The 25924-nt window shown below is 52.9% G+C and overlaps 8 protein-coding genes across 8 annotated transcripts; 3 read left to right on the plus strand and 5 right to left on the minus strand.

Moving 5' to 3' along the window:
• Positions 1-212: 212 nt before the first annotated feature.
• J4E87_005881 (uncharacterized protein) lies at positions 213-1332 on the plus strand (the record flags this gene model as incomplete). The annotated part of the gene is made up of 2 exons (XM_049377486.1): positions 213-216; positions 287-1332. The coding sequence occupies 2 exons, from the start codon at positions 213-215 to the stop codon at positions 1330-1332; spliced, it is 1050 nt and encodes a 349-aa protein (XP_049232527.1).
• Positions 1333-1526: 194 nt separating this feature from the next.
• J4E87_005882 (uncharacterized protein) lies at positions 1527-2118 on the minus strand (the record flags this gene model as incomplete). The annotated part of the gene is made up of 2 exons (XM_049377487.1): positions 1527-1747; positions 1821-2118. 2 exons carry the CDS (start codon positions 2116-2118, stop codon positions 1527-1529), a joined length of 519 nt encoding a protein of 172 aa, XP_049232528.1.
• A 1646-nt stretch (positions 2119-3764) lies between these two features.
• On the minus strand, positions 3765-4587 carry J4E87_005883 (uncharacterized protein; the record flags this gene model as incomplete). The annotated part of the gene is made up of 2 exons (XM_049377488.1): positions 3765-4400; positions 4477-4587. 2 exons carry the CDS (start codon positions 4585-4587, stop codon positions 3765-3767), a joined length of 747 nt encoding a protein of 248 aa, XP_049232529.1.
• Positions 4588-5961: 1374 nt separating this feature from the next.
• On the minus strand, positions 5962-7234 carry J4E87_005884 (uncharacterized protein; the record flags this gene model as incomplete). Its single annotated transcript, XM_049377489.1, has 2 exons — positions 5962-5981; positions 6031-7234. The coding sequence occupies 2 exons, from the start codon at positions 7232-7234 to the stop codon at positions 5962-5964; spliced, it is 1224 nt and encodes a 407-aa protein (XP_049232530.1).
• A 2606-nt stretch (positions 7235-9840) lies between these two features.
• J4E87_005885 (uncharacterized protein) lies at positions 9841-11369 on the plus strand (the record flags this gene model as incomplete). The annotated part of the gene is made up of 2 exons (XM_049377490.1): positions 9841-10671; positions 10722-11369. The coding sequence occupies 2 exons, from the start codon at positions 9841-9843 to the stop codon at positions 11367-11369; spliced, it is 1479 nt and encodes a 492-aa protein (XP_049232531.1).
• Positions 11370-12012: 643 nt separating this feature from the next.
• J4E87_005886 (uncharacterized protein) lies at positions 12013-14010 on the minus strand (the record flags this gene model as incomplete). The annotated part of the gene is made up of 3 exons (XM_049377491.1): positions 12013-12996; positions 13045-13916; positions 13968-14010. The coding sequence occupies 3 exons, from the start codon at positions 14008-14010 to the stop codon at positions 12013-12015; spliced, it is 1899 nt and encodes a 632-aa protein (XP_049232532.1).
• Positions 14011-17394: 3384 nt separating this feature from the next.
• J4E87_005887 (uncharacterized protein) lies at positions 17395-19365 on the plus strand (the record flags this gene model as incomplete). Its single annotated transcript, XM_049377492.1, has 5 exons — positions 17395-17550; positions 17599-17893; positions 17943-18319; positions 18370-18595; positions 18650-19365. 5 exons carry the CDS (start codon positions 17395-17397, stop codon positions 19363-19365), a joined length of 1770 nt encoding a protein of 589 aa, XP_049232533.1.
• A 3016-nt stretch (positions 19366-22381) lies between these two features.
• J4E87_005888 (uncharacterized protein) lies at positions 22382-25896 on the minus strand (the record flags this gene model as incomplete). Its single annotated transcript, XM_049377493.1, has 5 exons — positions 22382-22941; positions 23608-24387; positions 24989-25022; positions 25070-25541; positions 25595-25896. 5 exons carry the CDS (start codon positions 25894-25896, stop codon positions 22382-22384), a joined length of 2148 nt encoding a protein of 715 aa, XP_049232534.1.
• Between the last annotated feature and the right edge of the window lie 28 nt (positions 25897-25924).

Below are 25924 nucleotides of genomic sequence, written 5' to 3' on the forward strand. Positions count from 1 at the left end.
GTTGACAGGAGAGTCATGGCAACACCACCACCACCAGATCCTCACTTGATTCCCGCGCCTCCTTCAGCGGCAGCGCTGAGGAGCGGGAAGTCTATTGCCGGTGCGACGCTGGCCCTTCAAAGCATCGCTCTGATTGTCTTTGGAGCGCGCATGTGGTCACGATGGATGCCTGTATACAGAATGCAGTGGGACGATTACACATGCGCTTTAGCATGGGTAAGTAGCAGCTCATGTTCTCTAATACACTCACGATATCGGGTCGACTGACAGAATCAGGTCTTGATAGTGGTTAACACATGTCTTCTCCTTGCCGCTACGCCGTATGCTTTCGGACTCCCACCAGACGAGTTCTTCCTGTCAGATGCGCAAGCTGCAACCAGGCTAGCGTCTATCTCTCAACCAATCTGGGGGTGGTCTATGGCCTTGGTCAAGATATCCTTCTCCCTGATGCTTCTTCGGATCTCTCCCTCGAGATTCATGAAGCGCTTCCTCTGGTCCATGATCGGTCTGCAGATCGTACTTGCAGTCTACAACACACTAGCAACACTACTGCAATGCATACCGGTCGAGAAAGCCTGGGATCTACTCGGTACAGTAGAAGGCCATTGCTGGAGCAGGACGGGAGTCAGGATAAGCTCGATAACCGTTTCCGTCGTCCATATTCTCACCGACTTCATACTCGCCCTTCTTCCCGTATCTTTTCTTCGTGGGATCCAGCGTCCTGTTCGCGAACGCGTTATCGTCGGCGCACTCATGGGACTCGGCTTCTTCACGGGCGTGGCATCGATCTTGAAGATTATCGCTGCTATGAACTTTGGCAAGACGGGCGACCCGATGAACGAAAGCATCATTGTCGGCATGTGGTCCGCTATCGAGGAGCTCGTGGGTTTCATCGTTATATGCGTACCGACTCTACGCTCGCCGTTCCAACATGTACTGCGTTACCTCGGCGTCGCCAGTGTTCGTATCAAAAACAACGCGTTCTCCCGCGGCTACGGGCGTACACAAGAGTCGGAGGTCAACAGGGACAACTTCCGAAATCACAGCCAGAGTCGTCTTGCTACTGTCGAAGGAGACGAAGAGTCCGGCTTCAAATTGAAGGAGCTGCACACGGAGGAGTCGAAGAGATCGTCGGACGAGATGCATTGGCGCGCGAATGAGAGGAATACAGGCAATGGCGAGATATGGTGCACGCATGAGGTCGTGGTTCAGCGAACCTCTCTTAGCGGAAGGCCGTCGCTTGATCAAGTTCATGAAGGCGCGGATGCGCCTTGGAAGGGTGAACCGTTGGAATTTGACTTGGGCATGGCAAGCAGGCACTTAAGTCGTTGATGAGGAGAGCATTGATCACATGAGGGAAAGATAGCAGACGTCTGTTTGTTTATTCCAAGCGAGTGTACGAGCTATATGAGAAAAACGAATGTATAATACTCCCACAAATATCCCACCCTGTCAACTACAGAGGACGACCGGCCAAGTGAGAATCCAAGGTGTTGAACCACGTTCTCAATAGGTACGAAGCGCACTTAGTTGCGCCCAGGCAAGCTGCGGCCCCTGAGACTGAAACGGTTGGAGTTGATCTGCTCAGCGTTGACATCAATTCCGTCACAGCGCAACTTGCGATAGCCTTCCAGCCGATCGACGGTCAGGCCACACGTCAGGAATGCCGCGGGGAACGGATAGCACTTTCCAACAGGCACATCATTCGTATCGACCAAATCGCCACCATTGCGGTCGCGGTAGTAAGCTAGATTGCGCAAGCGTATGTTAGCCTCTCACTTCCCCTTTCTATCGCACATCAGGGATAGGAGGACACTTACTCCAGTGATAGCCCTCGAAATTCATCTCCAGAATCTCAATGTTGGCAGGATCATCATCGTCAGAGCGGCCGCAGCCGTCGCCTTCGCAGCGGACGCCACGGCCACTCGCGTCGTCGGTGTCGGGCCAAATCCAATCTAGCACAGTGTCGCAGTTGGCTTCGTCCTGGTAGACTTGCCAGCCTTCGACGTTTTCGGTGATGCCGTTGCCGCCGATGCCTACGCGGTAGATTTCGAAGTCGGCGGTGACGGCGCTTAGCAGAGAGGCTGTTGCCGCGAGGGTGGTGAGGAGGTACTTCATTGTGGATTGGGTTATTTGAATGAAGAGATGAGGGTCTGAAGGTGGATGGAATGAGTGATTTATTCCAGTAGACGCGGATGTTCATCGTCTTTTATATATTGGCATGTCCACCAGAAGACTCTTAAGTCCGCTCCGCAAGAGAATAGTCGACCACACCGGTGTTGCTCTTGGTCATCATGATGTCTACTGTCTCAGGCGTCTTGAGCATACAATTGGATATCTTTCTCGCGATCATTGGCTTCTGCAAGGTTCGGTTGAATACACTGTTGAAGAAGTGGAGTCGTGAGACATGCCCAGATGGAGTGAGTAGTTGCCATCGTATGAGAACAATCTCATGAAGCTTGGCTACAGAAGATTACGTGTCAACCTGAGGTAAGTATGACAGCTCTGATATGAGTACAGACTCTTGACCGTCGCCGAAAAGAATACTCTCGTGTGCGTGGCCAAAGGCAGTCTGCCAATACCCAACAAACCGTAACTTAGAAACCTTCGCCTACCAAACCCAAGGCAAGAACTCCAGACGTTACCACGTAAACCATTCTTTCAAACGACTACTCTCACCGGTTCAACTCCATCACCACCCCATAAGCCATCCCGCCAAGCTCCAGCTACGTTCAGAGTCAGCATGCCAAGTTTCGCACACCAACCCGCATACAGACACATAATGCAGTTCACACTACGCCTGGCTACACAAGCTTACTAGATTAGCTAAACACTATACCAAAAATGATACACTATCTGCTCATTGCGGACACATCAACATCCGTTTGGAGGGAAAGGGCATTGCGTTGACACATCAAGCCAATCGCTCTGCTGCTTTGATACGACGGGTGCGGTCCGTTCACTGGATATACCCGCGAAGCATCACTTGGCAGGGCGGATATGTTTTTGACTGCCAAGAGTCGTTCGCGAGTGTAAGTGTGTATAGGGTTCATGTGCTTCGCGCGTGTATTCGGATTGGACTCTGAGCCCGGGCATCAGGCAGCAGGTCAAGTGAGAATTATCTGCTCGTTACTGTACGGACGGGAACGAGTGAAAGAATTGCTTCGGCTTATGGATCACAGTGGCGTGATCGCATGGTTTGGACAGAGGTTTTAGGTCTCGAACGTGTGTTGAACGATCATGTCTATAGGCCTGATGTGCTCAATTGGTGATCTTGGCAACACAGGGCTGCCAGTGACGAATGATGGATTGAAGAACTACATATTCAATGTCAGCCCCGTCTGCTTATCATTTACCTAGTAAGACTATATGAGAGGAAGATGTGTAAACCTTTCCTGTCTGATGTGTCATGAGTTGGAGTGTGATGTGCGGGGCACTGTTGGCTGGAGCGCAATGTCGCAGAGGTCCATATTCACAATTCATTGAACATCACGTAGGGGGAAAGTGACTAAAGGGTATAATCGGTTCCATTACGCATCACAAAAGGTCCTTTTGGGTAAGCAATCGCGCCGACGACTATGCAAAACACTCGCATTCCACTCTAGTTACAACCGCCCACCACACACACGCACACAATCAACGCACAGATTCGGAACCAAACAAGAAGGCGACACCCTATGAGTGAACACCAGGAGTATCATCGAAGAGAAAGGAAACCAATGCTAGTCATAACATAATAACATATCCGGGGTACGGAAATGCGCTTATAGCATGAAAGCGAAAGCGGCAGCGGCACCAGCGAAGCTGAGCGCAGCCTGAACACCGGAAGCAGCGTTGGTGGTAGCCTCAGGGAGCCTGGAGGTGGTAGCGTTGCCACCAGCAGTGGGCATGGGGACGGTGCCGTTGGCGTGGACACCAGTGCTGTAGGCGGGGACCATGGCGGAGGTCATGACGGTGGTGGGGTAAGGAGCCTCGCTGGAGTGGACGGAAGATGGCAGAGGGATGGGGGTGTGGCTGGCGGCGGCAGATGAAGCACCGTATCCGTTTCCGTAGCTGGCAGCGGGAGTGGAGCTGGCGGCAGCGGCGACGCTGCTGGGCTCGATCATGGAAGAAGAGACGGCCTCCTCGCACTTTCCAGCGGAGATACCGAACTGGGTGGAGTACTGGTACTGGCCGGTGACATCGTCGATGATCTGGATACCGTATCCGTTGGGGCCGTTGGTAGCCTCAAGAGTGGAGGCAGGGGTCCAGCTGAGGGAACCGCTGTTGGAGATACCCTCAGCGATGGAAGGACCGAACTTGACGACGTTGGTGGAGGGGCCCTTGAGGAGGAGGACAGAGACCGTGTTGGGGGTAGTTGGCTGCCAGGTGATGGTGAACTGCTCGCAGGTGGGGACAACCTAGTGGGGCGCATTAGCTTCCAGGGTCTTGTTTGGTTTCGCGATGCGCGCGCAACGCTCAGGGGTGCAAACATACCTCGTTCAAAGGGCGGGTGATGGGGTTGCCACTGGGCTCGCCAACGGGAGCGTGGATCTGGGCAGCGGCGAGGCCGGCCAAGAAGGTGATGATGGTAGCCTTGGAGTACATGTTGATGGTTGTTGTGGTGGTATTAGGTGATTAACCGGAGTAGATCGAGTATTAAGTAGTGGGAGATGGTTGGTAATGAGTGACTGGTTTCTTAAAGAAGGGCTGAAAACAAAAGTCTTCTGAGGGCTGCAAGATATCTAGGCGAAGGTGAGCAGTAGGAAGAAACAAGACAAGAGGGAGTCAGTCGAACTATATCGATTTTCCCATCCACAAACGGTCAATGCAGGTACCCCTGTTGCCGGCGCAACTTAAGATTGGTGCTCCAGTCCCGTGCAATATCCTTCGGAGCCAGCGCTAGGACGCATTGCACCGCGCTTGGGCACGCGTGACGAATGACACCGCGACGAGGGATTTAGGCAGCTCGTATTGCAGTGGATTGCGGCGTCTTCAGGAGTGCTTGGTGGCTTTACCGGTCAGCTTGTTGGACGCTGGTGCGGGCTATTCCTGGCTGCTTGGAGATTGCTTCTGTCGCTACTGTCTGCGGGTGCCTGAAGGTTAGGAGCGTTGTTCCTGTCAGCCGGCAGACTGTCAGCAATATCGGCGCTTACACAGCCCTAACAGCTGTAGGGCCGACAGCTCAACGCCGAAGAGATGAGAGTCGCATTTCATCGCGGTGTTTGAGTTTGCGGTGAGGCGGTGTCACGATGCGCGGGCGAGGGTTCTCCAGATTCTCGCAAGCCGTGGAACGCGATCTGCTTGCTTGTGCCCGAGTCGTGCGCTCTAGCTCAGGTACCGTTGCACTGGCGGCCGTCGAGGCGCCACTGGTTCACGACCAGGCCCCGAAAAGGGAGAGTTAGGTTGGTCCTTTGTCGCACCTTCGTGCGCTCTGGCTCGACGCATCGCCGTCTAAGCGAGGCTGCACATCACAGACATTCATCTCACCGTAGGGCAGGCAGGTGCGAGCGAGATGGCTTGGGCCAGGCGCGGCAGCCGCGAACAAGCCCGCCAGCCCGCAAAATCACCGCTTCACCCCATTCAACCTGGACAAAGTAATCCAACTCACAGCTCAGACGTGTCACAATAGTTTGCGTTTGTTTCAATTTCTCCATTGCATTGTTGACTCTACTGTTTGTTTATCGTCTCATATTTACATTGCGCCAGGTGCGCCCCTGCCCAGCCAACAGCTCAATGGGCGGTGCGACGGTGACAGCTGTGTCAGCCGATACAAGCATGGACAGCCCTACTGTATGTGGGTGTCCCATCTAGCGAGTGAATGCGTCGTCGGGGTATCTTCGAAGCGGTATGAAATTCGTTACATCATTACTGGTCGGTATGTCGAGTAGAAGGTGTTGCGGCGGAGCGAGTGTGTGTGCATGAAGGACGGGAAAAAGAGTAGGATCGCGCCAAGTAGACGTTGCATAAACAACGAGGCACTTAGCCACACTGGCCGGGGTCTAGAGGTTGTCAGTTTCATGCTCATGCGACACCAGAAGGAGTACTTACACTGTCGTGCCGTTAGCGGCTGGGGGAAGATACCGCCCTCCAAGAGGGCCTTCATGTCCCATTCGGGTGCGCCCTCGGTCTTCCAGGTCCAGAAAATCCAACCGGTGGCCATCTCGTAGGCGTCAAGCTGCGCCTCAATGAAGCGACCGACGTTGTACCTGTCGGCTTCTGACAGGCCCGCAACAGTGCCAGTCGACTTGCCGGTGCAGTCACCGACCTTGGAGCCGCCAAAGGTACCATCGTAACGCGCACCCTTGTCCTTTCCGTTGAGCCACTTTGCGCAGTCGGTGATGCCACCAGTCCATTCACCAGCGATAGTCCACTTGCCGGTGGATGCCATCTGTTTACCGAAGTCGCAAGCGGTCTTGACGTGGTCGTCAATGCTCATAGCAACAGCAGAGTTGTCGAAGATCTCGTAGTGGTGAGTGTCGAGGAGAAGGTTCCACATTCCGGCACCCCAGTTACCCCACGAAGTTACACCCTGGAATGCATCGTGGAAGGTGACTGCAACATTCGAGTCCCTCAAGTTGCCCCAACCATCCATGTAGAATTGTCGGACCGTGTTCATGTCGAGACTGGGGCCCAGAGGCTCGTTGAGAAGCTCGATAGCTGAGACGGCGGGATGCGACGCGTGATCATCGCGGATCTTGTTGAGGACTTTGATGGTGTAGGCCACTGAATCGCCCTGAGTCCAGCCAACGTTGCCGTATTTGCCAGAGTTGTCGAACCCGTTCTGAGATTCGGGTGCGCCATGAAGATCAATCATAACATGGAGACCAACATCGGACGCCCAGTCGAGCGCTTCTCCGAGCTTGTCGTACGCGCCTGGTAGGTATGGGTCGCCGTCACGTGGGAGTACGCTCCAATAGCCGATTGGAATTCGAACGTGGTTCAAACCAGCACCGGCCATCTGTTCGAAATCTGCTTTGGTGATCCAAGAGTTCCAGTGATCACGCAGCCTCGACTGTGCTTCTTCCTTGCCGACAGCTGCAACGAGTGTGTACTCGTCTTTTGCGCTGTTGCCCTCGAACATGCTGGGTGTGATCCAGGGCTCGAGAACGAACCATCCGCCTGTGTTGACACCGCGGACCTTCTGGTTGTTGTAATCGAACATGGGTGCGCGCTTGATGGGTAGGAGCGGAGATGCGTTTGTGCTCAGAGCAAGCAGGCCAATGGCCGCCGCTGATGTCCAGGATCCGATCATATTGAGATGAGGAGTGTTGTTACTCAACTAACTGAATGCTGTATAACATGCAATTGTACTCGGAAGGAGTACAGGAAAGGTTGTGTAGCTGATGGATCCAGACTTGAACTTGTGCAGACCCATGGCATCGGGGGAAGGATCTCCTTTTAACCAGAACAAAGCGAAGACTCACAAGCCGCCAACACAGCAACAAATTCGCCCCAATTTTCTTCCCAGTCATGCCCGCCATACAAGCATGTGTTCGCTGCTTCACGACGTAGGGATGATCTCCTTTCCCGGAGCTCTATCCCAGCTAGCCGCGACAGCTATTCTGGCCACCATTAGGGCGGTGTCGGGGAAGGCAACCAAGGCAACCAACCGCAGTACCGCCGACATGTCGCGATCGAGCAGTGTCGGAACGATGTGTACATCGTTACTTACTCCGGACACGGAGACATCGCTGGCAAATGACGCGGTGACGCAACAGCTCCAATAGGGGAAGCAAGTCGAAGCTACCCCAAGCCGCTTGACAACCGCCACAAAGACCGGTTCCGCCAGCAAGCTACGGTAAAATGGACCCTGACGGCCTCGGCAGGCCATAGCATAAAGCAAAAGATCTGGGGTCAGGCGGATCAAAGAGGTCAGATGCAGGGTTGGTGCTTGGCGGAAATTGTAAGGGATATTCAGGTACAGTGTGGTGATTGGAGGACTGTTTGATGGCTATGATGTGGGGATCGGCGTGTCTCAGCCACTTAGCTTCCGAGGCGGTGCTCACGCGTTGGAGACGATCTTCGAGAAGCTTGGAACAGCGTCCGAGGAGCGTGGTGATACACCGGAACGTGGACGGTGGGTTCTTGGGAGTGAGTTGGCGTTTGCCAGCACCGACTTGTCAAGAGCATTGTCGACAACATAGGAATCCGGTTGCGGCCAAGTTCGTGTAACGTTGCTTCGGGCGTTCCCCGATATTTTCATGGACCACCCTTGGTATGTACTGAGCATCTGATGTCGTACGTCCGTCCACACAGGGCGGCTGAGGAATGCAGACTGGGCTGCAAACGGCACCGTTGCGGGGAAGGTCAAAGTCAGACCTCGTTGTGGTTCTGTGATCGGCAACACGTCCACATGCAAAACACGCTGTCCCCGGGCAAAAGGCCCACGAGGCCGAAGTTCTTCCAACATGGTGGAGGTATGATGCCATTATCTGACTCATGCCTTCTCGTGGGCAGTGATCTTTGCCCCATGTAGAGGACTGTGGTACCTGGAAGCTGAGACAGGTACCTCTGCCTTGCCAACTGGCTAAAGGCGACATTCATTTGTAAAAGCAAGTTGTTTCGTGCCGTGGTGTCCAACATGCGAGGCAAACCGTGTGGCTTGCCAATAGGGCATCAGGAGGATGAGCCGCCCCCAGAAGCATCGACGTCATCAATCGCAAACATCTTCTTCACCGTACATTGCCAACTTCCTCTTCTGCACGTCACGAGATTCGCCGCCGACACACCGGACGCATATGCAGCTTGCCTAAGTGATGTCGTTACCAGGTTACTGACAAGACACGATTGTCGGGTATAAACGTGCAACGGCGCGCGATCGCGAAAAGCTTGGCTGATGCGGGGAAGGTGGCACGATGCCTTTCCCGGCGCTGGCGAAGTCGGCAGTAGATCTACGAGCGTGATCGCCGGAGCCATGGGAGGGCGTGTGACTGCCAGAAGTTTTCTAGTGACCATCGTGGATGCCCAAAGCTCGCTGAGGTTGATGTACCCGACGAGGATTCGTCTGCCGGCCTGCTAGTCTACCAAGGTGGCAGTTAGCTGCGCAGCGTCGTCAGTCATAGTACATCGTGCGATGGGGTGCGGAGATGCGCGGGCGGGTTGGACTACTGGAACGAGTTAAGCTGACAGCATAGGTTTGTGGGGTAGTGTGAAGCATCGTGGGAGTGAAGTTTGGGTCAAGATGTCGCGTGATGAAGGTAGACAGAGTCGCCGTGCGGGTAGTGACGGCCTCGGGGGCTTTTAGGCCATGTGACTTGGGACAAGACGGCATCATGACGGTCGACACAGTATGGCGACTGGATGACGATGGTACTTGCTCGCATAGTTGGAGGTTCGGCGCACAATGTTGCGCATGCTTAGTTTCAGAGGCATAGTGCAAGTCACGCGGAAGCGTTCTCGATGCACTGCATGGCCGCCGATTGAAATTACGGAAAGATTTCGCGTGCACAGGCGCTGGCGGCAACCTAACGAACAGAACCGGGTTACTAACGATGCCCACGATACGCACATGTCGACCACGTGAAACTACATCAACGTCTAATGCCTAGCCAAACTGTATCCAACTTGGTCCCTGCCAGTGTCAACTAGAAAATTACAGACGCCTCTAGGGCAGGTGCAGCCGGAGACATGTTCGGAGGAGAGCAGGTCCATCTGGGCAATGTCGGCTGAGGTAAGGCGCCGCAGCCGCCTAACATGCCTCGGTGAGGGGCGATACCTTACCCGCCCGGATTGTTACAATACACAATACACATCACATCATCGAGACAGCCCGATTCGAGGTGAGCTCCACTTGTTCCGTATCTTTTCCGACGACATGTGCTGCCATGAGGCTAACGTCCATCATGGCAGCAGGCCGCCATGGGCAGACATGCCAACCCTGACATAAGGCGAGCATTTGAAGAGTTTCAGGACCAAGACACGCCCTCGAAATGTAACAAAGTACGCTGTTTGCATTGCGGCTTCGTGCGCGCGAAGAACACAACGCGACAGATCGAGCATCTCCAAGACTGCCAGCGATATCTGACGTCGCCCGAGGCGCAGGCCCATCTTCTCGCGCAGGAGCAGCAACAACAGCAGCCGCCTCAGCAGAATGGATTGCCTATGGATTCAAACATGGCTCCGGGCCCCAGTCAAATTCTGAGTGGACAGCAGCCAAATCCAAACCTCCAAGTAAATCGGCGCGGTCCCAACAGTAAGCGCACACGCGATGGACAGCCTATTGCGCCAAATATTGCCATGACACCCAATGTAGCGCCTTCTCTGACGTCTCATCTCCTGAGCATCTGCTCGGGGCCATTTGCGCAAGCAACACAGCGACCGTTCTTATCGCATGCTGGCTGTGGATCGCTAGGAGCAGGACCACTGTCGCAATGGCTAGTACAAGACGGACACTATGCGCGAGGCTACATTCGCTTCATAGGACAGCTTTTGGCCAAGATAAGACTGCCGCAGACGCAGAACTCGCAGTTCCATCCCATGTATCGCACCATGGACCTACTCATCTCCGCGCTGAACAACATGCGAAGAGAGATGCAATTCTTCGAGATCACCGCGACCAAGTATGGGCTTGCGCTGGGCATGGAACCGCCTACGCCTATCACGCGCGCCATGCTTGATCTTCTTGTGAGCGCGAGTAGTGCGAGCGCATCACTTTTAGAGGGTATGGTCGTGCTGTGGGCAAGTGAACATGTAGGTCCCACCCAACTCAGTAATGGGCGCACGAAGCTAATGTCTGATAGTGCTATCGCTCCGCCTGGCAATATGCCGCCTCCTTCTCCAATACTCTCTCCAACACCTCCACTGACTCGCACATCGTCGCTCTCCACCAAGCCCTAATACCGAACTGGACCTCGCCGGCCTTCAGCAAATTCGTCGAGGCGACACGCGCGCTCGTCGATGAGCTAGCAAACATCACAACTACGCGCGATGGCAAAGAGGAAATGTCGCGCTGCGAAGAGATCTTCCGACAAATGTGTTGGCTAGAAGAGCGCTTCTGGCCCAACGTCGACAACATGGGTGATAACAACGAGAGCGTGAGAATGGGTCCACCGATGGGCGGCCCCATGAGCGCAGGCCTGGAGAACAACATGCATAACAACATGCCCAACGGCCTTCCTGTCGCAATCAACGGAAACGTGGTCCACAACCACAATCGGAACAACAGTATGCCAGGCCCTAGCATGAACAACAACGGCGTACCCAAAAACATCCACGGCAACCCCGTGAACGGCCGAAATAGCATGAGTGGTCCCGTCCGCAACGCGAGCATCAACGGTCCTATCAACGCGGCGATCAACAAGCACGACAGCACACCCGTCAGCGATAACAGGAACCCCTTTGGCATGCCCAACAGAGGCGGTATGGACAATGTTGGCCAAGGCTCATAGTCTGAGCACCATACTCTTCCCCGCATGGCTGCGTGGAAACTTCGAAGAGAAACGTTGCATCGTATCGTTCTATCTGGTCTTTTTCCCGACGAATCTTCCTCCAGCAAGGACTTTGATGCTGGTAGCGTCGGGGATTGGGATGAGGATACTGACTACGTTATCGTTTAATAGGGTTTGGGCTAGGCAGGTATCGCAGGGGACACTGCATGATTATTAGGTGGAGTTCATCGTGGAGTATCAGATACCCTGGTATGGTCTAGTTATACGGTGGTACGGGGCGTTGGTATATGATCCTCAATGGATTAGGCGGTCAAACTCTGGATTACGACACATTGTAGGCAGGTTGGATGACAAAATAACAGTAGTCTGTACATTGTAATTGAACGTTTCGCTTATACTCAACATTCTGCTTTGGATGATTCCGAAGTAATTATCACTACGCTCTCATGTAGGACTGAACAATACAATCGTAGACAGAATGGAGAAAAAAGTGTATCGAGATTTAGCACATCACTAGCACTGTTGTCATTGACATACACGGAATTTGGACCAACTTGAAACCGATGCGCTTAATGAAGTCATGGATTGATGCTTTTTCCCAGAATACCCAGTAATGCACAGATTCCCACCCAAAAGTACAGATTTATGCGCCTCCCCAGCTAGCACCGCCTCCGCCGATACCCGTGCTACCTAGGTTAGAGCTATATCGCCTGAATCCCTTACCCATACCAATCGGTATCGATGACGTCCTCCTTACAATTTTTCGTCGTCTGGTCTGCGAATGACTTCTTGCCGCCTCCAAAGGGTTCATCGACTGCCCTTGACCCACAGACACCGAAGCGTTGTCTTCATCATCGGAGGCCATGGCCACGCTCGATCGCGTAGTTGTGAGACTCAGGATGTTTGGTGGGTCACCAAAGTCGCCGAATTCCGACTCTGAAAACGCTGCTTCATCTTGCTGCCAGGCTGTTGGAGGTACATTTGCGTCGTTCTCAACCACTTCTTCTTCAGTCTCGATGGTGTTCTCCTGGTCGTTGATGTCTTCGTCGCCTCCAAACCCTTTACCCTCGACTAGCCAGAAAGTTGGTACAGAGGCAGCAAGCGCAATGGCAGACATGGTCCAGAAAGGCACAATAACATAGCCGCGCTTGACACCCCAAGTAAACAACCCACCTCCTAAAGTAGGACCTAATGCCCTGCCAAACGAGCTAAAACTAGTAGCCAGGCCGTTGACGGTGCCTAGGACACGTAGGCTAAGCGCACTGTTCGTGAGCATGATTGTGCTGGTGGTGAATGAGAACGTGCCAGCCAGGCCTCTGACCATCAAGAGCATCACCATGGCTATTTCCCTTGTGACTGGATCTGGGATAAGCGAGAGAAACGGTGTGACGAAGAACACAAACGGAAAGATGAGAAAGGCGATCCGAAGGCAGCGAACAACACCAAGATAGCGCGCAATGGGTGGAAATAGCAGGAATTGGCACACAGTGCATGAGATGGCGAATACGGTAAAAATGATGCCGATGCAACGGGATTCAATTCCGAAGCCTCCTGCAAATTTCAAAGGGAGGGATACCGTAGGGTCGTCTGCGAGTTGTACAGGGTGATGCATGAACACTGGAAGCAGCTGCACTGGATCAATATCAATACTTAGTAGGCGCACAAAATCACGCACCTGATCATATGCCTGAAGGTACATAGCGAGTAGCGTGTACACAATCAGATTGAGCGATGTCTGATACGTCAATACATCCCGATACCTTGGTGCTTTTTCTGGGAGAATTTCATGAGCAGCATCATGTTGCGACATCGTTTCGCTGTCGATTGCTTTACGCTGACCAAGTAGAGGCTCGTGCTCTGAACTGCTGTTCTGCTTCTTGGTTGGAAGGTGTAGTATTTTGCGAACAAATGCTGTCAACCGAGCCCCAGTTCTCAGGCCTAGATCTGGGGCATGCTTCTTGCTTTCCAGGGTCTCCTGGAGGAACAGCCAGCCTACTGAAATGCCAAAAGTGAATAATACAGCAGCCACGATGTTAGGCAAGCAATATGGGAATCTCTCCAGAAAAGCGGTGCCCTTAGGCTTGCGAGGATCTACGCGGAGAGGATTGGCCAAGGCTCCACCGAGTGTAGGTCCAAACGTGGCACCAACTGTCCAGACCAAAGGCATGACACTGAACGCTCTCGGTTGTAGTTCTTTCCATGGACATAGTTCGGCCACCGTAGTGCGCAGAATGCCCACGTACCCGTTCGATAGCCCTCCAATAGCGCGTGCGGCCAAAGCCATAGGCAGATTGAGCGAGAAACCCCATAGCAACATTGACCACATGGTGTTGGTAAGGCCAAACAGTATAATCGGTTTCCTTCCGTAGCGATCGGATGCAGCGCCCCAGAGGAGGCCAGTGAAGCCCTGACATAGCGAGAAGGCCGAGGACGAGATACCAGCCCAGCGCGCGATGTCATTCTTTGGGATGCCAAAGGACTCCATGAGCTCCGGTACGTAGGGGAAGACAGACGTGAGGGCGATGGGCTCGGCAAACCGGCATAGTGCTGTCGCGAAGTTAGCAAGCTTGCAGGTGAAGACGCGTCGAGCGGACGTACAGAGAATGGCCAGCTGCTTGACCGGTAGGCGGTGTTCTGTCATGGCGGCGGCGGTGGCGGTGGTTGTAGAGGATGCATGCTATCCAAAGCTGCAAGGTAAGAAGGAAGAGCAGGAACAGTCACAAGTCCCATGCCTGCTCCCATGCTGAGTCCGCGAAGGGCGTGCACCCCGCAGTCACGGCTAGCCGCTCATGGTCACAGGTGCGCTATTTGCGGTGAGCACGAGTCAGCCATTTGCGCGCGCGATGCACTGGCAGTCACTCCGAATTCCGAACGGTGCGACCTTTCATGCTCAGGTTGGTCTGTTGTCGCGTGTCTGGCGTTCGGGGGGATGACGGGGGATAGCTGACGCGATTGTCGTCATCAGCTTGAAGCTTGGGCGGAGAAGATGCCGCGAACGCAGTTCCAGGGTCTGATTAGCACACCAAACATCAAAACCATCTGCTACGTTTGAACACACATCAAACGGCACTCTCACTTCGGAACTCAGACCCCAGCAGTTGGCAGCTAATGCAACAGAAACCGTGCGAACAGCTATTAAGTCAAGTTTGCTCGACGTCTGAACCACAGGAATGGCTGGAATTCCACCGATCAATCGGCCGTTCCCGTCATGATACACCGATCGAGGTCGTATCGTTATCGATGCGTAAGGTGATTGAGCAGTCTGAGTTCTTCATCTAACACAGGGCCGAATCTGCAAGACTTTACCCTACTAAAGTTCAATGCCATTTCCGCCAGAAATAAGTCGTGTCTGGCGCCTGTGCTGAGTCCTGAGTCACCATGACCGTCTGTCCGAGGTGCATCAATCCTTTCGATCAAGCGGGATATCAAAGGCGAAATAGGCACTGATGCGTATTATTCAGATCGTGTTACAGCCCTTTAACATTTCCAAGCTTGTTAGTACACGTATCCGAGATAAGAGCGATGCAAATGCATCTGGCAACAAAACTTTAGAACCAGACTGTTGGGCTTTTGAAGGAAGATGTAGCCGTTCCGTCCGCGGATATAATCGCGAAAAACATTACCGGAGTATGAGTACGGTGATGTACGCTGGGGGAGCGGTGCCTGCGTCCGCGCAAGAGGGGCAGCGCCAAGACGCTAATCGTGGCTTCCTTCTCTTCGCATTCTAACCACCTCGCAAGTGACCTTCCATTGTAATCATCAACGGAAAATGCCCAGTTCAAGCTCATCTAAGAACGATCGTATCTCCGATGCAGGTGCAAAGAACAAGAAGGTCGCCCAAACCTGATTAGCGGCCTTGCCAGTGAAGAAGCTGGACGGGCAGCAATTCGAACGTCGACCTCCAATGTCTGTCAAGCTGCCTACGGCTATTGAGCAGGTTCATATTTCTTGGAATCATGCGGGGAACTTCACGACCAGGCTCGCTACAAGGCGCAGAGAAGCCGAGGAGAAAAACCAGGTCTGCCAGACACTCAAATCGTCAAGTGCATTTACCATTATGGGCAAACACCCTTCTTTAGCTTGGAGCTAGCTGTTACCTATCGTTCAGTCCACAGGAAGTACCAAGACAAATCTACAACGCAGCCTTCTTGCGCTGTAGCGCAGCCCAGTGCGGCTCTTCCCGGTCCTGGTGTCTTCATTCCCATCTGGTCGAATGTCAAGCTTCAACACTACGAGCGTTCTCGCAGATAGTACTGGCCTTCAGTTCCCTCAAATACCCCATCTGGAAATCTCTAAGTATTGTGTAGATGTCTCTTTTCGACGATGCGACCATCGCTCGCTGTCACTGGCTAGGTGATCCGTGAACCGTCATGTGGGTAGGCTACCCCAGGTTCCCACGTACCGGTCCTGGCTTACACACAGTATCGATGCAAACACCACGGATCTTGGCCCGGAGTCACTGGTAGGCTCCCGTCCTAAAGGATACAACAGTCAGACCTCTAGGCAAGGCAGAACCAGAGCACCAAGCTTATTTCATGCCTCGGCAAAAGTCCAGCCTAACGACATGAAAAAAAGGCAGCATGTGCGGGTTTTACAGTCAATGTATCAGCTATCTGTCGTCTCTCTGATCGCAGCATGATGTCTGGCTCAACGAGCGGACTAGAGGTTGAAGATCACAATGTACGCAGCAGAGTAACACTGGCAACGCAGCATAGGATTTTCCAATCCTAGCTGATGTCATCATTGAAGATGATTCCAACGCAACTTTGCGCAGCTGCCAAGGTTGTTGCGAGCGTCTCATGGCCTGTCGCATCACCGCCTTTTGCGCGGAAGGTTAACCGCGTCCACGTGTTGCCATTCGACTAAATTGACAGTGTGTTGCTAGTTAAGCGCCTGGCCACACACTTCAATACTTTCGACAAGAGTTTCATATTGAGGAAGAACCGACTCTGGAGGGGCCCCAATTGTTCTTGCGGTTTCGCGACGTCACCTAGAACAGCGCTTCCACGATTTACTTTCATGGTCGAGCACGGCGAGAACCCAATCAGACTTCTATCACAGACGCGAAACCACTTTATATAAAACCATGGCAGTAAAATGCGCAACAAACGTCAGCCCGGCCTAAACGTTGGAGGCCTTGTCAAGGCGTAGTTCCCACGTGCACCCGTGGCAGTGGCTCATGCCAATACCTATGTCATCGAAGGCACACACAGTAGTAACTCAAAGTTCCTCGGTAACTTTCCAGATACCGTTCTGTGGCTTGGTGCATCAAGCATCTAGAAGCGATCGACACCACCCATCGCACTGGGCGCTACCTAAGCATCCTGCAAGCGCTCAAGGACCGCCCTCGGTAGGATTGTGCCAACATTCCCACGACGTCCTTCCTAGCACTCATAAGAGTCACATTCCACGGCCCAGGTCCTTTTGTCACACCAGACACTACCGCGACTACAAGATTTCCATGATTGGGCATCAGGGCCAACAAAGAGCATTCGAACGGAGGACCTCATTGAGGTCTTCAGAAAGCCAAACGTGACAATGCTATTCCAAAGACATCGAGAAATAGAGAGCCAAGAGGCAAGCCTCATGTAAAGGAGAAAAAGCGTGCCGGCCGCACCAATGATGCAAGCTTTATGCTCCGGACGCTAGCGCGACTAGCAATTAGGCGTGCCCAGGTGCGGGGGCCCCGCCGAATGGCACGCCACACACTTCACTATGATCTACAGCTCTACAAACGGGCGAGACGGCATGGTTGGCGCAGCCTTGTTGGATGAGGGGTGTCTTGACCCTAGTCATTCGACCACCCAGCCCCGCGCAGGCCAGTATGTTACCGCGGCTCGAGTGAACTTAGTGTCGATTCAGTCAATTCATCTCAGTGCCAGGTGAGAAACGAGGGAATGGTATGGGGACTAGGACGACGTATCGATAGTCCGCCTTGCTAGGGCAGGACAATCATTAAACTACTTGAACGTCCCGAACTTTCTTTCTCTACGACTGCACCTCCACCCAGCTTTGCACCGTCAAGATGCATGAGACGATGAGATCCGGAGACCACTCTTACGAAGTCGACAAGAATGGCCAGAGCCAACTCGAGATGGTGGCTACTCGCACCCCGCCTAGCGAGCCCGAGAAGCAGCAGTTGGCGCCCATTACCAGCAGAGCTCCAGAAGTCCACGAGAAGGTGAGTGTAAGACCCTGAATGCTTGATCATATACTAATTCACCCCTAGATGAACGCCAGGCTGGCCATGACGCTTCTGTGCATGTCATTCCTCTGGATCGGCTCTCAAATCCCGCTCTTCCTCTTCGGCTCTGTCCTTCCTCTCATCTATCAGGATGTTGGTGGGGTTGACCGATACATCTGGTTCATAATAGGATACCTCATCCCCAATGCGGCTCTCTGTCCTTTTGTGGGCGCATTGTCCGACCTGTTTGGGCGACAGAAGGTGGCTATTGTGGGTCAGTTGTGCCTCATAGTCGGGCCGATCATCACAGTGACTGCGCATACCATGAACATCGCTATCGGTAAGTACCGCAACCTTATTTGAAACATGACAAACCTAACGACTCGTAGCCGGTCAGGTCTTCTCGGGGATTGGTGCCGGTCTCAATGAGCTCATCGCACTCGCCGGTACAGCAGAGATCGTGCCCATCAAGGATCGCGGCAAGTACGTCGGTCTTGTCGTGATCACCATCCTTCCCTTCTGCCCATCGGTGTTGTGGGCTCAATTGATCGCTCAACAGAGCAACTGGCGCTACAATGGTATTTTGGTTTGTGTATGGAACTTCATCGGTTTGGTACTCTGTGTCTTCTGCTACAAGGACCCGTCGCGCTTGACGGAAGAGTATACCGCCCGCCATGTCCTCCGCCAGGTCGATTACATTGGTGGCATCTTGAGCACATGTGGTATCACTCTCTTTATGATGGGTCTACAATGGGGTGCATCACAGGTCAGTATACCATCCGAAGCAGGTCACATTGCAGTGCTGACACTCTACAGTATGAATGGGGCAGCCCACACAACATCGTCCCTCTCGTTCTCGGTATCATACTCATCATTGCCTTCTTCGTATGGGAGGTGTATGCTCCACACCCCATGGTTCCCAGGGCAATCTTCCACAAAGCGAAACAGACCATGATAGTTATCCTTCTTATCACATTCCTCAGTGGTGGTAACTACTTCGTCTTGCTGCTCTTCTGGCCTACTCAAATCTACAACGTCTATGGTAAGCATGCCCTACGACTATCTCTCCCCCACTTCCATACTGACATGAGTCTAGGTGACGATCCGGTTGGCGTCGGAATCCGCTCTCTTCCCATCGGCTTCGGCATCATCGGCGGTGCATGCATCTGCCTCGTCCTCATCCCCGCCACCAAGGGTCGTATCCGCGAATTGATGATCTTCTTCACGGCCATGATGACAGCCGGCACAGGGGCCATGTGCATTGCGACACCCGACAACCTCAACGTAGTGTACGCCCTCATCTCACTAGCATCCATTGGAGTTGGCGGGGTCATTATTCCTTCCTCCATCATCGCGCAGATCGCCTGTCCGGACGAACAAATCGCAACCATTACAGCCATTACACTCAGTATCCGCTACCTCGGTGGTGCGATTGGTTTCGCAGTCTACTCCAACCTCTTCTTCCGCAAGGTCACCATCCACCTCACTGAAATTGTCGCGGAGAAGACATTGGCGTATGGCGCCATCATCAACCCTCTGTCGGCCGACGGAATCGCCGTCATCACCCTCGTTACCAACCTCATGGGTAATGCTAGGTTCGAGGAAGTCAAGGAGATCTTTGCTACCAACCAGGAAGTGCTACAGAGAGATGCATTCCCCGTTGTCCTGCGTGCTTCCCAAGAAGCTTTCGCATTGGCGTACAGGTGGCCATACTGGATCTCGATCGCTTTCGGTGGTGCTTGCTTCATTTTGAGCTTCTTTGTTGGAAACATTAGGGGTCTGTTGACGGCCAAGGTCGCTCATCCTGTTTAAGCAAGGAGGAAGCTTGCTTGTAATGCTTGAGATGTCTTGGTAGTCGCTCTGAAGGCGGTGAGTCAGATGTAGATACAGCAGCTCTCAAATGACATTCGCTTTGTTGAAGATATTGATTGTGCCTCGAGAGTTGAACTTTTACTGTCTCATCTGTACTTGCATATGGTGATATCGTCGGAGCGGTCACATGGTTTGGTGGATTCGTACTATAGGAATTACGTTTCTTGATTAATGTTTAACTTTTATACTTTTTGAGACACACATTTTGTGTGGGTGAGCAGCACACCGGGTATATAACGCCACCAGCAATGCCAGCATAACTTCGCCTCCGCTAACTTTGCAGCCAAATTTTGAGAAAGGAAAAGAACAAACAGAAAGGAAGAGCGGGCTCACTCATGTACGCCCCGCCATGCTCAATAATCCACCGGCGACTACTCCAGCGCCCATTATACCAATCTGCGTCCAGGGCACTTGGCCCATGTAGAGCCAGCTCTTTGAGACGGCGCCGACAACATAGTCCAGTGAGACAGAGCTATGCTTTGCATGCTTCGTATGCCGACGACTGGACAACGGCGACATTAAAGGAAGGGTGGGGTCGTATTTTGGAGGATCGGTCCAGCGCCGGGAGGAGGTTTTGGAAGTATCGATTACCGTGTCTGCGGTACTAATCTCTTCCTTTGGGAGTGAGGCTTCACCAGTGGGTATGCTAGGGAAAGTGAAGGCTGAATTGAGGGTACCGCGTGATTCGTCGCTGACAGAAACGACTTGGTCATCCTCTTCAGTCGAATCGGATACAGTGGCTCTTATTGAAGATAAAGGTGTCGCAGGGCTGGAAAGATATTCTTGCGTGCTTTGCTCATCCTTGGGTGGTGTAATGACGAGGACAAACTCTGTGTTCTCCATGACATCCGATGATGTATCCAGCTCATCATCGATGCCAAAGTTTTCTTGTTGATCTCCAAAGTCCTCGTCGTCTTCATCGTCGTCAAAAGCGTCCTCGACACGCTGCTCAAACTTGGCAGTTTGCCTAAATGTGTTGAGCGCGTCCATGGATTCCGTCCGACAAATCGTCTTACGGCGCCTGGATGACAAGCTTAGTCGTGCATTGATGGAATTGAAGGCGTTTTGCGCCCCTACGCTGTCCGCGTTATTGAAGTTTTCGAAAAAGGGAGTGTCTGGTGGTGAAGAGGAAACATAGCCCTCATCGCTGGGCTCAGAGTCGGTTTCATCCTGACTCTGCGACTGATCACACCCGTCATCGTCTCCAAATACGACGTCGTTGAAGTCCAGCTCCTCTTCTTTGTCGGCGGATGGGCGGGTAATCGCGAACGTTGTTTCGTTGTCCTCCACTGATGCAGTGGTTGTCGGCGACATCTCTTCGTTGTGAACAGGACCGTTGTATGGCTCGTAAGCCTCTTCATCCCAGCCGTCGTCCGAATCGCTATCATCATCATCTGACGCGTCGTCTCCAGTCTCGGCTTTCTGCTCCTGAGCCTTAAACTGGTGGTAAAAGTTCTCAAGTTCTGTCCTGGAGAACCACTGGAACTGGTCAATGTGGTTGGTGATTTGATCATCAATCATGCGATCAATCTCCTCGTTCATCTCGCGATCGGCGTCTTCTACCGCCCCTTCTTCGGGGTCGGCAATGTCATCGATCTCGTGCGCATTGTCGATGGAAGTGACGATGTTCAAGGGTGAGTTACGATAGACCCTTCTAGACGAGAAACCTCTATGTTTCATCTTCCAGTCCCGGAACCCTCTCGCATAGTAAGACCGGTGGCCCGGGTACTCACTCAATTCTGGATAGGCTGGGACGTCGGACTCTTCTTTACCTTCATAGGAAGGACCAATAGCGTGCGTGATAAGATTGTACCGCGCAGACATGACCTGATGTTCTGGACTGCAGCCAAGTACGGCGATATGCCAGTGCTCAGCTGGCGGCTCAACAACTGGCTCTGCCTCTGCCTCCGGGGTAGGCTCCGCGTCTGACGACTCCTGGATGGCGGGAGGATCCAAATAGGCGCGCTCGTTGGAGATGCGGGATAGCGTGTAGACTTCGCCTTCCTTCGTGTCATCTCCAGTGGGAGCGACTTGGAGAGGGCCTAGCTCGGCGGCAGTGGGCGCGGAGGTGTCGACGGTAGCATTCCAGCTATCCAAGTCAAATTCGTCCTCGTCGTCGTCGGCCCAGTTGAATTTCTGGTTGACACTAGTGACTGTGTCGGAAGCCATGATTGCTTGTGTGACTGTTTTGGTTTGGTGATCGTAAGTGGTAACCGAAGGGTCGTTGTCGGATCGAGTTCAGTAATGGCCGGCGAGATCGCAGTGCGTTTGGAACTACGCGATAATGTGATGGAAAGAGTGACGTAAACTAGACAGTTGCAAATTTGTTCGTGGGTGTGCGATGGTGAGAGTCCGCTTTCTTACACAGTCTTGGCGTTGGAAATGTGCGCGGTGGTGGTCGATGCGCAGTCGTTCGTAAAGAGGGAAACAACGAGCGGGCTAATTAGTGAAATGTGTAAAGAATGAGAAACCGAAGACATTTTGGCAAGTGAGAGCGTTGTGTGGTGACGTCGCGACAGTGGATGACCCTTGATCAAACCAGGGTTCACTCCTCGTGGACTTAGTCATTCACGACCACACTTTGGAATTCACACAAAATGCTTGAAGTGCAATGAGGGCACATGGCAGGGCTTATATTCATACAGGAAATGCTACTGATGCATGCAGGTGGGTATCTAGAATCGAGGTTTCATAGCGCGCCAAAAGAGAATTCAAGTAAAAGCAAAGATGCTCTACAAAATATGTCTGTGTCGTCCAATGAAAAGCGTTTCACAGGGGCTTTCCAATCAATTCCAACGCATCTACCATGTCCCCAACATATGTTCGGTCTGAAGTGGGCCCAAACGCTCGCCGAACCATCGTTCTGGGTGGATTGCGGAGGCAGCGTGAACGGTCCGTGAGACCAGTCGGATCACCTAAAGAGTTCCGACGCAGATCCAGTTCCCCAGCCGACCATCTAGAGGATGCTGTCGATCTTCTGGAACGGATGTCGGCTCGACAGCGCAGCTGGCAACACGCGCCAAGCAGTCCGTGAGAATCGTTTCGTCGCTTTGACATAGTCGTGGGTAGCCTGCTTTGTGTTTTGGGGTATTTTCTTGAGACAATGCTTCATCTTGCTAGTCCACTTGCGACGCGGTTTCGCACAACCATCCAAGGGTTCTGACCAACATTCGGAATCAACATCCGGATTAGTGGCGACATGTTCAATAAAATCGGCGGCTTCCTCGTACATAAGCGGAGCCGTATACGGGCGGTTGGCGATGACTTCAGGCCACATGGGTTCGTCATTGTCCGTAGTTTCCGTCAGCGACGCACGTAGCTGTGAGAGCTCTTCTACGTCGCAGTCCTCGGATTCATTCCTCGTGATAGAGTTCTGGGCGTCTTCAAAGTCGTTTCCAATGCGCTCGGGTGCGTTGGGCCAGCTTTCACCCTCCCACGTCTGCAGCCCACTAGACCATTCTTTGGTAGTGGTGATAGGTGGATCGAGTGCAACCTTCCCACCCCGCACAGTGCCACCTGCACAACCTTGAAAGTGTTCGCTTTTTGGAACAATACCTGCGACAGAAGAATTGCACCCTGTCTTTGCAGAGATTTCATAGCCATGTCCGCACTTTCCAGTATCGTTGTCTGGGCCAAGTGCGCTCATAAGCCGAGAATGTTCAGTTCGTGCAGACTGTGGACGGTTGGTCCGGTAAGACGAAATGGAAGTCCTCGAAGTGCATTTTGAGAACACTGAATTTTGGACGGACGATTTGGTATTCAGGGTATCGTTAGAAGACGAAGTGCGAATCCGAGCCGTAGCTTCGGGTTGATTAGCGTACGGGCTATCACCCGCGTCTTTGATCTGCCCGGGCTTTTCAGGTCCATAACAGTTCGTCCCAAATCGTAGCAACGACGGGCCATGTACCATGCTGCACCCGGTCTCAAGCTTGTATTCCAGCCATTCGCGACAATCAAAGCCGGTGCCAACAGTAGCGCAATGTACAATTCCAAAGCGTTCTTGTAGCATGTCCAGAGCGTCATCAGCTGAAAGTCCGCAGCTTCCCTCATCATGCGTGGCGCAAGGGCTGTGACCCTCAAAGTTTGGGTCGTAGCAGGGCTTACGGATAACACTGTAGGTGGTACCTGCAGGTAGTGGGCACGAAGAAAGCGAAGCAGAAAGTGACGAGCACCAAGGCGTACGGTGATCCTCAACGTGAGCGATCAGTGATGCGAGTGAACGGTTACCGCTATGACGACGAAGTCGAGAGTTGTGCTTTGGTCCACAGGGGTATGGTATATCGATGTCCTTGGGAGGCGATGGTGTAAATGGGTGAGCTTCAGAATATGTGCGGCCGGGTGGCGTGATTGACAGCGCTCCTGCTACATCCTCTAATTCCTCGACCTTTTTAGCAAAGGACGAGAGTGCGTTCTCGATTTTCAGTTCAAGATCGATGTCGTCGTCTTCTGAGTCAGAGTCTGTCTCTGATCCGGCGCTGTCAAAGCTAGCATTCGCGATACATCGAGCCAGAGAGGGCGCACTCTGGGCACGCATCAAGCGGGCTTGATGAGGTGTCTCAGTGTCCAAAATGTTCTTATCCTTGAACTCTGTCGGCGCCACAGCCTTGGAGGTCGGAATTTTCTGCATGAAGTCGCAAACCCCACGCCATGAGCGATCCGCATCCTCATCCTCGTTGATGTACTCGCCCAGGTCGGTCTTCATATCCTCGTCTAATATGTCGAACTCTTCCTCTTGTTGTGCTTGACCAAGGAAGAAGACTGTTTTGGTGCCAGTCGCGGTGATGTGCTCGTGGCCCATTTGCTTAATGGCCTTGTACTGTCCGACAATGTAACCTTGTACATCTCGCTTTGTCTTCACGTCCATTAACGCGAAGCTCCTTACAATGCGCGGAAAGGAAGTGGGATGTTCAGGGGGATCATTGGCAGACGAATCGAAGGCTACATTGATCTCAGGCTGTGGGCCTGAATGATTAGGTCGGCTGGGCGTCTTGTTTCCGGCTCCTTCATAGGCATAATTCGCGCGACGAGTTTCAACTGGCGATGCGGGAACTCGTAGTCGCGCCATGTCGTCTGTCGGTTGACTGCTGTGCTTCCGTCCGTGGTGGTAGAAAACCTGGCGCTCAAACGCGCGCGGCTTGCATGATGGCCAGCTACTTGAGTTGAGTGTCGAGATGATGTGGGACGAAAGGCGTGGTCGCTCACCACTATAGTGGGGTACAAATGGGGTCGGTGTGTACAAAAACTGTGTGAGCGTTTGAGTTATCCAGAAGCGGGTCTCTCTTTTGCCAGCGCTCACCACAGCAACGGCGGGGCAGGGCCCAAGCTATATTTTCCTCTTTCACCTGTTTCGAAGACAGTCCGCGTGAATGTGGAGACAAGAATTAAGAAGGGAGAGACATTGTGAGGAGACGGGATGAGATGGAGTCGCAAGCATGAAACATGAGGTAGGTCGTGGCCAGCAAACAGGTCTTTCATAACGAAGGTCGAATTCTGGATATTTGCTTCGTCTCTGAACTGCGGATAAGTAGTCGCTATGTACACATCGATCGCCGCATCTACTGACCGGTAGGTTTCCGGTGCATGACTGTCGCTGCCGCCTATACAACGTTAGTGTACTATGTCTCGTTCCTCCGGTTGTACATACCTGGTGGTTCGGGAAGATCAGACTATCAGCCAACACCACATTCTCCCTCCGTCCCGCAGCGAATACCACAACCTCCGCGATGTCCTCCGGTGTCAGCGGTTCAACGCCCTCGTAGACCTTCTTCGCCTTCTCTTTGTCGCCTCCAAACCTGACTACACTGAATTCTGTCTCAACTTGTCCAGGATCAATCTCGATGACGCGTATCCGTGTAGCGATAAGCTCCTTGCGCATGGCATCTGTGAAGGAGCGCACAGCAGCCTTTGTAGCGCAGTAGATGGATCCGCCTTGGTAGGGCTCGCGACCTGCGATACTACCAATGTTTATAATGTCGCCGGAGGGTGTGGATCGCGCTTTGAAGATGGGTAGGATGGCTTGCGTCATGTTGATTAGGCCGGTCACGTTTGTGCTGAACATGGTGTCGATGTCGGCGGGTGAGATGTCGGGAGCTTGCGCAACACCTTTTACAAGGCCGCTAGATTCATTGTTAGCAGACAGTAAGCGGTATTTGAAGAGGTGGTGGCATACGCGTTGTTGACGAGCACATCAATGTCCTTGTAATCTTGTGGCAGATTTCCGACAAAGTTCTGGACTTCGTCCGGCTTGCTGACGTCAAGTTTGACTGGTAGAACCTTGACGCCTTTTGCAAAGCCTTGAATTTCCTGAGCGACCTCTTTCAATGTGTCTTCTCGCCGCGCAGTGAGGATAAGCTTGAGGTCGTCGGGCTGTGTCCGGGCGAATTCGATTGCTGTGGATTTGCCAATGCCAGAAGAAGCACCGGTGATGACGATAGTCTTGCCCTTTAGGCGCTCTGCCATCTTTGTCGACATGTTTGCGGTATGTTGTTGGAGGATGTTC

Source organism: Alternaria ethzedia, assembly GCF_023757985.1.
Source record: "Alternaria ethzedia strain BMP 0044 chromosome Unknown scaffold_13, whole genome shotgun sequence".
In the NCBI taxonomy this organism is placed as follows: domain Eukaryota; kingdom Fungi; phylum Ascomycota; class Dothideomycetes; order Pleosporales; family Pleosporaceae; genus Alternaria; species Alternaria ethzedia.